At 38.9% G+C, this 14,540-nt stretch overlaps 1 protein-coding gene across 1 annotated transcript in view; it reads left to right on the top strand.

Annotated features, from left to right (window-relative positions):
* LOC115292844 (collagen alpha-6(VI) chain) overlaps positions 1–14,540 on the top strand; it is a 105,214-nt gene that overhangs the window by 28,314 nt on the left and 62,360 nt on the right. Inside the window, exons 12-19 of the mRNA XM_029940829.1 lie at positions 273–326; positions 2,035–2,106; positions 2,193–2,219; positions 2,782–2,826; positions 2,917–2,970; positions 4,293–4,355; positions 8,568–8,633; positions 9,859–9,912. Coding sequence (XP_029796689.1) covers positions 273–326; positions 2,035–2,106; positions 2,193–2,219; positions 2,782–2,826; positions 2,917–2,970; positions 4,293–4,355; positions 8,568–8,633; positions 9,859–9,912 — 435 coding nt within the window. The remainder of the gene's footprint in view (positions 1–272; positions 327–2,034; positions 2,107–2,192; positions 2,220–2,781; positions 2,827–2,916; positions 2,971–4,292; positions 4,356–8,567; positions 8,634–9,858; positions 9,913–14,540) is intronic.

Here is a 14,540-nt window from a genome sequence, read left to right as displayed (position 1 = left end):
TCTGTGCTGACAGTTCAGTATCATGAGCCCTGAGATCATGACCTGAGCCAAAAGCAAGAGTTAGTCACTTAACTGATTAAGCCACCCAGGCACCCCAAAACAACATTTATTTTTATGTGCATAAATACAGCCTAGGTTTTGGAGAGAGGACTATTTTTTTTGAGACTCCTACAGCTCTACATAAAGTGAAACTAAAGTTAAATATTTTTGCTTGATTGCCTCTGGTTTTTGTCTGTGGAGTGCTAATGCATTCTTCCTTTTCTTATTTCCAGGGATCCCCAGGTTTTAAAGGCAGTGAGGGCTACCTGGGAGAGGAAGGTGTTGCTGTAAGTTGAGGTTTTCTCATCTCTATTTATTCCTGAGAACATATCTACAATAGGAAATTGTTTGTGTTAATTCAGAGGGAAAAGAGGAAAGTCAGAGTCTAAGAATTCATGTACAAAATCTGAGGTCTTTCCTAATCCTCATCGGGCTTTGCTTCTGATGGTCAATAATGGTTTATTAACCTACTGTCTCCTCTTTGACTGTTCGCCAATGCTGCACAATGAACTCAGTGCGAAAGTTATTCTCTTCACCAGGGGACTCAAATCACTGCCATTTCCCTCTTCCTGATCCATTTTGCACAGGTAAACCAACTCCCCACATTGTTTATGAAGGACCTCTACTCTTTCTTGCTTCCATCCATCTAACCATCCCTTTCTTCCTTCCTTCCTTCCATCCATGCATTCATTTAACAATTATATGTTGAGCATCTTACCATTTGTCACATTATTTTTCAAAGACCTCACTCATAAATGAACGTATCCATTCATTTATTCATTTAATGAATACATATGAAGGCATTCTATCATGCTTCAGGCACAGTGCTAGACCCTAGAAATGAATACAAATAAATAAAAGAAAAAATATGATTCCTATCTCAGGTAACTTCAGACTAGTAGAAAGGCAAATAAGACAATTGTGTTTCCAGTTGTTAGACACAAGGATTATACTGAAGGTATAATGAGGTACACTGTGACAAATCATGGCAGAGCAAATACCTAACAGCCTTGGTAACAGTTGAGCCTTGGGAGAGGAAGGCTGCTAGAGGTAATGCTTAGGGAGACTCTGAAGGACAAATAGATATTTCTTCAGGCAAAGTGTGTGGGGAAGAACATGTTACTAGAGAGACAACAGTGTGTTCAAGGCCATGTAACTGAGAGACTCGAATGTGTGTAGAATAGCACATGGCTGGAACCCTGGACACAATGAGAGGATGTTAGGTGGCAAGCAAGATCCAGATTTTTGGGAATCTTGAATATCCTGCAGAAGATTTGGGTGGTGTCTTCCAGTTGATGAGCAGTCATTGAATATAATATTAAGCACAGGAGTAAAAATGGTGGGGCGTGGCTTTAGAAAGCATACTCAGGCAATGTTGTAGATGCTAATAAGGTAGGGGTTACAAGTAGAAGGCTTGCAGTAGTAGGTGCAAGACAAAGGAGTCCTAATCTTAGTTTGGGGGGCATGTTAAGTGTATGGAATTTGGTGCCCAGGGGAGAGAAAAGCAGAGGATGACTTCATTTCCACATCACAAGACCTCACAGATGAGTAGGGTTACCAAGACAAACATTGCAGGAATCTTATTTGGTTAGAGAAATAAAGAAAAAGGAGGAAATGGATTTTGGCTAGAAATCATGCTTAGATTTTGCCTAGATCATACCCAATGCATCTTTTTCTGGTGCCTCACCGATTTTTCATGATCTGTCCCTGGACTATCTCCTGAAATTTTGAGAATACATTTTAGCTGCCAGTTGTTTGTATGTCTGTCTTATTTAGATAAACTCCACCCAGAGCAGTATGCAGGTGGGACCCAAAGCAAAGGGCTGTCATCAGAGTAGTTCTGATTTTCTTACATTCTCAGCTTTAATGAGCATGAATTCTGGACTGTAAACCATGAGCAGTTACATTTATTTCCAACACAAAACTTATAAAATCTCTAAGATAGAATCCAGATTACAAAAGAAAAAACTTATCTAGATATATGCTCTTTCTCAGGGAGAAAGAGGAGCCAGTGGACCAGTGGGGGAGCAAGGTACTAAGGGATGCTATGGTGCCAAAGGTCCGAAGGTAAGGGTTGCATAAGACATTGTGAAGTCTTCCCAACATTAATTCTGTTCTCCTACACTAATCACTACTGTCCTTTCTATTTTCAGGGAAACAGGGGACTAAATGGACAGGAGGTATAGTACCAAACATATCCATTTATCTGCCTATCAGGTATCTAGAAATACATTTATTTTTGAGACTACTGACCAGTAGATTATACAAATGAAATTTCTTTTGATCTTCCTTTCTGATTGCCAGTCATTTGATTGTGTCTATTCCCATCTGTTATTGCAGTCAATGTGTATTATTTGTTCAGTTTCTTTTTTTTTAATTTTTAAGTTCATTTATTTATTTTGAGAGAGAGAGCACAAGTGAGCACACTCATATGTAAGTGGAAGAGGGACAGAGAGAATTGGAGAGAGAGAATTCCATGTAGACTCCCTGCTTAGCATGGAGCCCACCCTGGGGCTCCAGTCCCCAAATGTGAGATTATGACCTGAGCTATTATCAAGAGTTGAATACTCAACTGACTGAGCCACCGAGGTGCCCCTGTTCACAGTTTCTATCATTCAGTAATCTTTGTTATTGCTCAGGACCAGGCTGTATATGAAAGACAAAACTAGACTTCTGTTTGGTGTCTGACTTGTTTCCACATAAATGCAATATACTCTATTCTGATCACATTCTACTTTTCAGGGAGAAGTTGGAGAAAGTGGAATTGGTGGATTAAATGGAGAACAGGTAGAGCCTTCTCTTTGTCCCATAAAGACCCTTCTGAGCTATTTCTCATTAAGGAAACAAAAATCCCTGTGTTTATCCCTCTGTTTTTAGGGCGAAAGTGGTCTTCCTGGAGAAAAAGGAGAAAAGGGTGATGAAGGATCCCAGGTAGGGTTCAATAAAGAGACCACCTGAAAACTGTCCTGGCAATTAAAGGTGTGATTGATAGAGTAGAACAGCTACCCTAAGTATATCAGTTAGTGCCACAAAATTGCTTTGTGACAATCACAAAACCTCAGTTGCATGCAACAATACATTTTTCCTTTGTGTCTAGGTTCACAGCCTAGATCACTGGTCTAGGCTGAGCATGGCTGCCCTTGGTTCATGTGTTGTGGGCTGGCTTTGTTCCTCATGTTTCTGATCCTCTTCCTGGGACCAGAGAGCACTGCCTGCTATGTTGGCTGTAACCTTCCTGTGGCCATGGCAGGCGCACAAGGAGGAAAGGAGAAACACACAAGTTTTCTTGAGGCCTAGACTTGGAACTCAGATTAAGTCACCACCAATCTCAGGGGTAGGGACTCTTGTCCCACCATAGTTGGAAAGCATTAGAGAGTTACATGGCGAAGGCGCATAGATATAGACAGGAGTGATGAATTGGGAACATTAATTTAAAAAAAAAGCTACCACACTAAGAATGGTAACAGGGTAACAGGGAGTTGACAAGAATCTGTGGTGCGGAGTAGCACATTGAAAGTGTGTGCCACTCGTTTTCCATCTAGATCAGACACCGACAGCTGCCATACTTCCATCATCAACTTTAACTGGCATTAGAGTATGAACAGCTGAGTCCAAAACCCAGTTTGTAGCTAATATAACCACTTTGGGGAAAATTCATAATCTCTCTAAATCTCAGCTGTTTCATTAAAAGAAATATATAAACAATACCTAATTCATGAAGTAGCTGTAAAAACTAAATAAGACAACAAATGTGGAACACAGACTTCATCACTGTGGTAAATAATTGAGGTCACTCTTTTTTTTTATTTTTTTTTAAAACAAGGGGTTTTATTTTACCTTTTTAAAAACATTTATGTATTTTTGAAAGAGAGAGAGAGACAGAGAGACACATAGTATGAGCTGGGAAGGGGCAGAGAGAGGGAGAGAGAGATCCAAAGCAGGCTCCAGGCTCTGAGCTATTGGCACAAAGCCCAATGCAGGGCTTGAACTCACAAACTATGAGATCATGACTTAGGCTGAAGTTGGATGGTTAACCAGCTGAGCCACCCGGGTCCCCTTTGAGGTCACTCTTAAATTATTGATATGATGCCCAAAACTATTTTGGGGTTGTCTTTCCATCCAGTTCAGAAATAACTTTAGTAGAAAAATACTTAGAGCTTCTCCTCTCCCTGATTTAAATAACTTTGTTTTTACTAATATTATTAAAAAGTCTTATCTTATCTTATCCTTCTTCTGATTTGTATTATCTTTAGGGAAGCCCAGGAAAGCGAGGGGTTTCTGGTGACCGAGGCGCAAAGGGCCAGCGAGGAGACCCTGTAAGTGCGGGGGCTGTGTAGGCTGTGAACTAAACAGGGCTTAGTTTCCATCAGCTTCTGATAAGGAGAGCGACCCACTTGAAGATCCTACAAAAACAATCTTGAGTTTAAATCACTGCAAATACAACTATTGTAGAACTTTGAAAGCAGTTCCCATGTGCTGTATGTGGAATGAACGTGGACCGTGAGAAGCCCCTGTCCATCATTTGTGCATGTATTTTTTTGAAAATACATATTCAGAACTGTTTTTGTGCTTCAGGGCCAACAGGGAACTCCAGTCCCCTCCATTCTTTTCTTCTGAGTATCTCAGATTATGGTCAGGATGGAAGAAACAAAGTCATCTCTCTTCTTCGTTCTTCAAGAGTCTCTCTGAATCGAGAATATGAGCTTAATTTTCTTGAATCCAAGCCAGCTAAGACTGTATGTGGGAAAACTTATGATCCCAAGGTATCTACCCTTCTGGATACAACCTGTCTGAATAGCCATGACCCACACCAATGTAGGGGATATGCCAAGTCCAGGGAAACGTCAGTTCTGTAGGATTTTCATCACCCCACCCACACATAAATAAGTCTCCAAAGCCTTAATGAAATAGGATTTAGGTTTGTCTTTAAATGTTTATTAAACCTTTTTATTGAGATATAATTAATATAGAACATTGTGTAAGTTTAAGATATCATAAGGTAATGACTTGATATATTTATATATTGCAATATGATTACCACCATAGAGTATCATGTCAAATAATTATCATTTCTTCTTTTGTAATGAGAACTTTTAAGATCTCATCTCAGCAACTTTGAAGCATATGATATAGTATTGGTATCTATTATCACTATGTGGGGCCTTGGATATCTAGAACTTAGTTTTGAGCTTTAACATCAGAAAAGTATACAAATTATAAGTGCACAGCTTGATGAATATACATGCATCTGTGCACTAAGCACCCAGCTGAAGAAATAGAACATTGGCCAACAATAGTCCAACCCAGAAGCCACCCCCCATGTCTACTTCAGTCACTATCAGCCCCTCCCAAAGATAATTATTGTCCTAAAATATAGTTGTACCTATCCCTGAACTTCAAGTAAATGGAATCATACAGGATACACTCCTGTGTTTCTGTATTCTTTTGCTCAAGATTATGCTTGTGAGATTTATCCATCTTGTTGTCGGTAACAATAGTTCATTCAGTGTCATTGCTGAATAGTAACCCAGTGTGTGAATATACCATAATTTATGTATCCATTCTACTGTTGATAGATAATTTGGTTATTCCCAGTTTTTGCTATTATAAATAGCAATATTATGAATGTTTTTGTCCATGGCTTTTGATAGGCTTTTATACTTATTTCTATTGAGTCTGGACTTCAGGAGCAGAATGTCTAATGACAACTTATGTGGCTACAATAAGTTTCAGCCTTTTAAGCCAGTTTTCAAAAACCTTCATCCTAATTTACACTCCCACCAGCACTGTACCATAGCATGCATACTACACACGCATCAGAAGGGCTAAACTTGTTAAAAAAAAAACTGACGACAAGTGCTGGTAAGGATGTGGGGCAATTGGGAATCTTACAAGACTTTGTGTACTGGGGGAGGAGTTATTAAACACCATGGACTCGTCGGAGAAAGAATTTAATGCAATATATTGAGAAATACAAATGCTATACATTGAAGATAACTATTTAAAAAATGGAGGAATTTACACATGAAGACAACATTGTTTATTAAGTGATGTCTTCTGATAATAGTCTGATAACCTGAGAGTTTTTAAACAACTTCAAAGTATATAATTAAAAACAAAAAATATCCATAAATAAAAATAAAAAATACTAGTTCAAATGCAAAGACCTTTAAGTCATCTGTATATGATGGCCAAAAATTTACCTGGAATATTGATATAAAATTGCCATTGACTTTGATCTGAATCCACTCTAATGGCTAAATTGTCTGTTTACTAAGACTTTCAAAAGAATCTGAATAATGTAAAAGGGTTTTTTTTTAATTTTTAATGACTTAGAGATGGCTGAAAATTCAACTCTCTAGAACTTCTGTGATATGCTGTTTGCCACTATACTAATTGTAGATACTTTTTTTTTTTCATATAGTTGATTGTCAAGTTGGTTTCCATATAACACCCAGTGTTCTTCCCCACAAGTACCCTCCTCCATGACTATCACCCCCCTTCTTTCCCCCTCCCCCTTCATCCCTCAGTTTGTTTTCAGTATTCAAGATTTGCCTCCCTCCCTCTCTCTGACTTTTTTCCCCTTCCCCTCCCCATGGTCCTCTGTTAGGTTTCTCCTGTTAGATCTATGAGTGAAAACATAGGTATCTGTCCTTCTCCACCTGACTTATTTCACTTAGCATGACACCCTCGAGGTCCATCCTCCTTGCTGCAAATGGCCAGATTTCATTCTTTCTCATTGCCATGTAGATAGTTTTTTAATGCATGGTAATTCTTCCTAGACATTTGGGAATTTCAAATCCAAGACAACTCTCTGAGCCTTTTAACATGTGGTTTTTGGGGATTACTATTTCAGGAAAATTTGGGAGAGCAAGATTGAATCCACATATGATCAGATTATTCATAGAATGCATACAAATGGCACAAATTCCTTAAAATCTGTGCTTATCCAGTCAGAACTTCTGATCAAATGAAAGCTAGTTTACCTGTTAAGAATTTCCCATTTTTAAAAATCTCTTGTAATCTCATGTGATGTTGGGGAGAAAACTGAACTACATCATTTGAGCTGCAGTTTAGTGAGGTTTGTCATTCTAAAACATATCATTAGAGTTCCATGTTTTATCATAAATTTGTGTTGGATGATGCTCTTTTGTCCAGATGCGTAGAAGAAATTGAAATACTGGACAGATCATATTCAGACTGACCAAATAATGGATCCACATGCAAACTAGGATGTTCTATTATGTAGAATATACTAGTGTATGACTTCTGAAATGTCATCTCTTCAATTAATTAGTTTGGAGTTGGATCACAAGAAGTTGTTTTACATGCAGTGAAATAAAATTTTGGACTTTATTATCTTCCTTACCCTATATCCACCAAAATACAATTCTCTAATATTGTAAGTTAGTTATACTCTGCTTGGAGAACTTAACAGGCAAATATTTAGACTTAAAAATAAAGCAGAAAATGTAGACTATAATCTTTGACTTTGGTATGCAGTAAAGAGAAGGAATTTTCCACATAAGTTCTGGTATTCTTAGTTATAAAAAGTAAATTCTCAGCCCATCTTTTTCACTTTTCTAGCCTATAAACTCTGTAAGTGTATAAACTATTTGTTTAAAAATCTTTCTGAGTATCTGGAGCAATGACACCTCCCTGCTGGTGATCTCAAATTACTTAATGATTGATGAAGGTAATCTGGTCTACCATCAGCCAAATAGCCAGCAGCAGGCACTCAGCAGGACTGGATAATTCTTGTCACCTCCTAATTTACTCACTGAATCGACAGACTCAATTGATTGTCCCAGCATCATGGTGGTATGGCTCTTTTGGTGGTCCTAACTGCCCAAGATAGAAAGTCTTCCGTTTGGCTGCTAAGGAAAATATCCCACAACATCTGACTGCTTTCAGTGAGCTCCTGCTGCAATGTTTGTATGAATATTGGGAAAAACTCAAGATTCCAGAATTTTCTGAAAACCAGAAAAGTAGGAGTGATCATACGGGCTTACCAGGCATCCAAGAGGAGAAAGAGGGAATGGGTGGCAGGTACAGTCCTCAATGTACATATGTTCTTGTGGTAGAACCCATTACAAATGTCTGCCTTCTCCAAAAAATAGGGAGAGTAAACATCTACCAACCCTCAAGTATAGACTTACATAAACCCCAGGAAAGAAGAACAAAAGAGAAAAGGGGGCAGGAGCAAGAAAGGGTACTTCTAGACCCAGGATGAGAATTGTCATAAACACAAGTCATGTCACCCTTGCTTCCCTTGGCTATGCCTTCTATGGTGAGCTCTCGCTTTCCCCCACACACACTCACCTTAGGTCCCCACTCTCTTCTAACAATGCAGAGCACGGGAGGAAAGGAAATCATGTGTAAGCCATTTGTGGTGTTTTCCTATTTATGCTTTCAAATGGATTGGACTTCTCTTGTCAATTTTTGGGGGGGGGCAGTGGGGAATATGTTACACACACTTACATTTTTAAGTAGAAATGTTCAAATTTTTTCTGTTTTCTGTTTTTTAGGGAGTTCCTGGATTTGACAATACCATAGAAGGACCCACGGGCTTGAAAGGAGAACGTGGAAGACAAGTAATGGCGTGGGCATTTGAGAGCAAACTTGTAATGATGTGACATACTTGATACAGAAAAAAATATTTTAGGAGCAGAAATAGCTTTTCCTCCTCCTTATCTGCTGCTCGAGGACTCAAGAAACACACTCTTATTCTTCTGAATTTGGGGTGATTTGCTTCACCAAGCTCTGCCCTTGGGGTCTTCATTTATCAATGCAAATGTCTAAGCTCTAACTTAAAATGTAGGGCTAGCCGGTAGAAATAACTAGCCAATGAGTCATTGGCCTTCCCAGGATTCAGAAGTCACACACATACCCTAAGAAGACATCCTATTATTCATAGTACCTGATAAAAAGAAAAAGATCTAGTAGATCTATACAGCCCATACTCTAAAGGCAAGTCTCTTGGGGTTCGTCTCATGAAACTTCAGATCACAATTTGATCATCTTACCTTGTTTTTCAGACTTTTTAAAAATAATTATCTGGGAAGTGTGTTTCTCTGGATCTTCTTGATGAGGAATTTCCCTTGGTGACTTCACTTGGGAGGAGAGGTCTGGTGGGGGGAAAGAACTTTACTTTGGGGACAGGCCCAGGTCCTGTTTTCAATACTCTGTGCCTTACCAGTTCTTGGCCTTGGACTGCTTTCTGTAAACCTCAATTTTCTCATCTACAAAATAGGATAAACAGCCTACTTATGATGTAGCCTGCCATATCATAAACCAGTAAAAGCTATCTGCCATTTTTACTAAGTGGTAAATATAAGTCTCACACATCTCGTTATAGACTCATAATTTTTCCTTCATTCTCTCTTTTGGGAAGACTTAGGAGTATTGTGAGATTTTATTCCCCTAAGGGTGTTAATCTACACAGGTTAACCAAACAGAACACGAAGTCCAAAGGGAGAAATCCAAACCAGTGTGACACGTGGCATGCTTCATTAGCCATTCTGTGGCAACCCAGTGGGCATAGTTTGATTTAAATACTCTATAACTTATACCCCAAATTCAAGTTAGACAGTGGTGATGAACAGATGAAGCCATGCATTAGCATTTTGTCCTACAGTACATCATGACCCACATAGACATATGGTTTATGACCAGTGGAGTAACATGTCACACTCCAAAGGGAGGTAACTCTCTAGTTGGTGTGGACCCATCCCCCCTCCCTGGAGACAAGCTGATGTTGAAGAGGAAGTGTGTCAGGGCTGTTAATTATTGTAACCCATCTGTCTATTCGTTTGACAGGGTAGAAGAGGCTGGCCAGGCCCCCCTGGAACACCAGGCTCCAGAAGAAAGACAGTAAGAGCCCTTCTAGACAAGGAGACCCACTGCTCTGGTAGCCTATATTGTGATAAAAATGGCTGATTGTGGGGAGTGGGAGGGATGGTTCTTCTGGGGGTCACTACTGTGAGGAAATGGGAAACCTCTGAGAAGAGAGCTGGCAGAGAGCTTGTGGAAAGCCCCTGAAGCTGAGGCAGGAAGGTGCTGGCTGCAGGGGAAAATTACCAATCAGGAGAAAAGGCTGAGGCAAAGAGAACAAAAAAGCAGCCAGCTAGGGGAAGGATGGTGAAAGTTTGGCGTCCTCACTCAGCTAGCTGAGGTTGCCAGTGATGTCATTTTAAGTCCAAAATTCTATTCCTCTGCTGAACTTTATGACTACTTAGGAGAGTGAGTCCTGGCATAAGTCCTATGTCTTTACTTCCATATTCTGTGCCTTGTAAAGCTGTATGTTCCAAGACACAAAAATATTTCCTTGGAGTGAAATAGCTCTATGAACTCAGAAAATACAATGCATAATAAATACAGTATACTAAACCAGTTTTTGAGTTCAATTTTGAAACGTGTGTGTGTGTACACACACACACACAGTTAATTGAGATATAGCCAATATATAACATAGTAGCTTCAGCTGTATAACATAATTTGATATGTATATGTGGTTGTGAAGTAATCACCACCTTAAATCTGGTTAACATTTATCACCACATGTTGTTACCAATTTTCCCTTGTACTGAAAACTTTTTTTTAAATGTTTATTTATTTTTGATAGAGACAGAGCATGAGTGGGGAAGGGGCAGAGAGAGGGAGACACAGAATAGGAAGCAGGCTCCAGGCTCTGAGCTGTCAGCACAGACCTGGACACGGGGCTTGAATCCATGGACTGTGAGATGATGACCTGAGCTGAAGTCAGATGCTTAACTGACTGAGCCACCCAGGTGCCCCTGTACTGAAAACCTTTGAGATCTACTCTCTTAGCAGCTTTCAAATACATTATACAGTATTATTAACTACAGTTCCCATGCTAAACATTATATCCTTATGACTTATTTATTTTATAACTAGAAGTTTGTACTTTTGACCCACGTTACCCATTTTATCCAACCACCACCCCTTACTTCTGGCAACTACCAATCTGTCCTCTTGTCTAAGAGTTAAGTTTTTGGAGGGTTTTTTGCTTTGTTTTGTTTTGTTTGCTTTTTTAAGATTCCACATATTAGCAGGACCATATAGTGTTGGTCTTTCTCTAACTTATTTCAGTTGGTATAATGCCTTCAGGGTCCATCCATATTGTCACAAATGGCAAGATATCCTTTTTTTATTGAATAAAATATTCCATTTTGTATATATACCACATTTTCTCTATCCATCAGTGGACACTTAGGTTGCTTCCATGCCTTGGCTATTGTAAGTAATGCTGCAGTGAACACAGGGATGCAGATATCCTTTTTAGTGGTTTCATTTCCTTTGGATATATACCCAGAAGTGGAATTGCTGGATAATAAGTAGCTAGCTCTATGTTTAATTTTTTGAGGAACTTCCATACTGTGTAAATACTAAGAATGAAATTGCTTATGCAACAGTTTGGGGTCTTTTTTATTTATTTTGTCTTGTATTTTTTCAGTGAGTACTTTTTAAAAAAGATTCTGTGGCTGACTTCTTGGCAGAGCACAGAAATTACAAATGAAAATTTTTATCCAATAAGGAGAGATAACTTCGATAAAACACACTTAAATGCCTGCACTGGGTTCTAAATTGGACGTGTCTTTTATCATTTTTCAGCATTTTCTTTCCATTCTTACCTATCGAGCTTTCTCCAACTCCCTCCACCTCCCTTTTCAATTATTTGTGCAATTTATCCAACACAAATAAAAACCAGTTTGATATATTGCATTTATTATGCATTGTATTTTTTGAGCAGAAGTTCATGGAACCAGCTATTATACTTCATCAAGAAAATATTTTTGTAGCCTGAAACACACTCTTCTTTACCAGGCAGAGAAAATGGAAATGAAAACAGAAGTTATATTTAAAATGTGCAGAATTTGGTTTCCGGGAAAGCATTTTTGCTTTTGCTGTGTTCATGCACCTACGGATAAAGAAATGCATTTGCTATTCATTTCTTGCTATTTCATTTCTTCATAAGCCAGCTTACACACCCTGGGAAACTATTTTGAACTTAAAGAATATCATCCAAGATTCCCTGGCATGGGAGATGTACTTTTATTGTTTTATAGAGGCTATAGTCTCTCTTGAGGCTGACAGAATCACCATATATTATTTAAACTGCATAGCTCCCGAGAAATATGGCCCCGTCTTGGGTTATAGATTCAGCAGTGTCATTTAGGAGTAAAACTGGGACTTCCAATGAAAGATGGCAAAGTCAAGGTGTTTTTTTATGCTCTCCCTTTTTGTGCAACTTACCAAAAACAACACAACTTAAGAGATTAACAAAGAATGATTACAACTTCAAGAACACTTGATGGCAAATATTGGCCAATTCTTTTTAAGTCTAGATCCTAATGAGGGGAGGCTTTGGAAAGCTGATCATACACTTCAGACCTTAAGCAGGGATCAGGCTTCTCGAAAAGTAGCTTCTGGGTTTTGAGAAGATCAGAGAATATTCATAGAAACAGTGTAGTAGAGGAGGCAGAAATCACGGGAAATTGAAGCATATTTCATTTTTAATATCTACCCCCAGTAGTCTCGGCCATGGAGGCTACAAAGACCGAAGAAATAGTGACTATAACAATACAGAGAAACTATGATTTGAGGCGTTTTATGGGAGTTCCATGAATCTCTTCAATGTCCACATTTGAAGAGAAGGGTAGCCATGAGGTAGAGGAAATACTTCATGATAAGAAAGGGTTTGATACAACATAGCTATATCAAAGCTACTGACCTGGGTTCAGCTATATGACAGACAGTTATTCAGTAAGTAGGTGGCCCTTTTCAAAAGTGATTAATAATCAGAAATATTAATAATCTTCATTATGAAATGACTACTAACTAAGACCTGTGCATAGAAAGAAGAGGAAAATTACATGAGCAAAGGACAAATAAACCCTCATTAGAAGAGGAACTATTTGGGGCACCTGGGTGGCTCAGTAGGTTAAGCATCCGACTTCGGTTCAGGTCATGATCTCACAGTTCGTGTGTTTGAGCCCCGCATTGGGCTCTGTGCTGACAGCTCAGAGCCTGGAGCCTGCTTCCAATTCTGTATGTACCTCTTTCTCTGCCCCTTCCCTGCTCATGGTGTGTGTGTCTCTCTCTCTCTCTCTCTCTCTCTCTCTCTCTCTCTCTCTCTCTCTCTCTCAAAAATAAATAAATGTTAAAAAAAAAAAAAACAATTCAAGGGAAAGGTAGAACAACTCTGGCAAATAGTTCTCTAAAGTCTCGAAAAAAACTAAGACAAATAGAGCCTAAAGAACTGACAAGATGATAGAAAGTAAAGAAAGCAAGCTGGTAGTGTTGGGGGAACAATGAAAGTATAAGATGGGTTATAAGCAACAAACAAATTAGAATAAATAAGACTGAATGAAGTTGAGCATATGGTAATTAAGAAGCCACAGAAGCTGTGACAGAGGTGGAGGGTGGAGAGCCAACAGTGGAGAGTAATACAATTTGTATGACTAAGGTAAGCAGATGAATATAAAAAATACTCAGAAGTATAATAAAAAAGAATTCTTGTAAAAAAGCTCAAATATGCAGGTAGAAAAGGCATGCTCTGACTCAGAAAAAAAAAATGGATACAAAAACATTAACGCTGAGCTACATCCTAGTGAAATTGCCAAACTTCTTATGTAAAGAAAGAATTAAGAGAATTTCTAAGTAGGAAAAAGAGAAAACTCAGTCTGTCTTCAGCCTTCTTCACAACATTTGGGGCCAAAAGGGAGAGTGGTAGAAAAACTACAAAGTTGTTGTTGTTGTTTTAACACTCATTTTTGAGAGACAGAATGTGAGTGGGGGAGGGGCAGAGAGAGAATGGGACAGAGAGTCTGAAGCAGGCTCCAGGCTCTGAGCTGTCAGCACAGAGCCCAACATGGGGCTCGAACCCATGAACTGTGAGATCGTGACCTGAGCTGAAGTTGGACGCTTAACTGACTGAGCCACCCAGGCTCAGAACTGCAGAGTTCTGAAATCCATCCAGTAGTCCAAGATTTTTATGCCCACCCAAGTTGGCCTTTAAACATATAAATAATTAACATGATAAGCCTTCAAAATTTCAGGCAGTATAGCACCCATTTATTTTGTTCTTCTATTAAATTCAAATAAATGTAATATTTTAATTTTAGAACAGCATAAAAACTATGATCCATTTTTTAATCAAAAGTACTACTATTTAGAACTCTATCTATAAATGCATAAAAAGATGTGAGGAGGGGCACCTGACTCAATCAGTTAAGTGTTCGACTTTGGCTCACGTCATGATCTCAGGGTTCATGGGTTTGAGCCTTGTGTCGGGTTCTGTGCTGACAGCCCAGAGTCTGGAGCCTGCTTCAGATTCTGTGTCCCCCTCTCTCTATTCCTCCCCCATTCGCAGCCTGTCTCTCTCTGTCTTGCAAAAATGAATAAACATTAAAAAATTTTTTAAAGATGTAAGGAATCATGATTATCAAATGTTAGTAATAGCCATATCTAGATGGAAG

This window comes from Suricata suricatta, chromosome 5 (assembly GCF_006229205.1).
Source record: "Suricata suricatta isolate VVHF042 chromosome 5, meerkat_22Aug2017_6uvM2_HiC, whole genome shotgun sequence".
NCBI lineage: Eukaryota > Metazoa > Chordata > Mammalia > Carnivora > Herpestidae > Suricata > Suricata suricatta.
The sequence above is the reverse complement of the archived record's forward strand: the minus strand, read 5'-3'. Positions and strand labels throughout refer to the sequence as shown.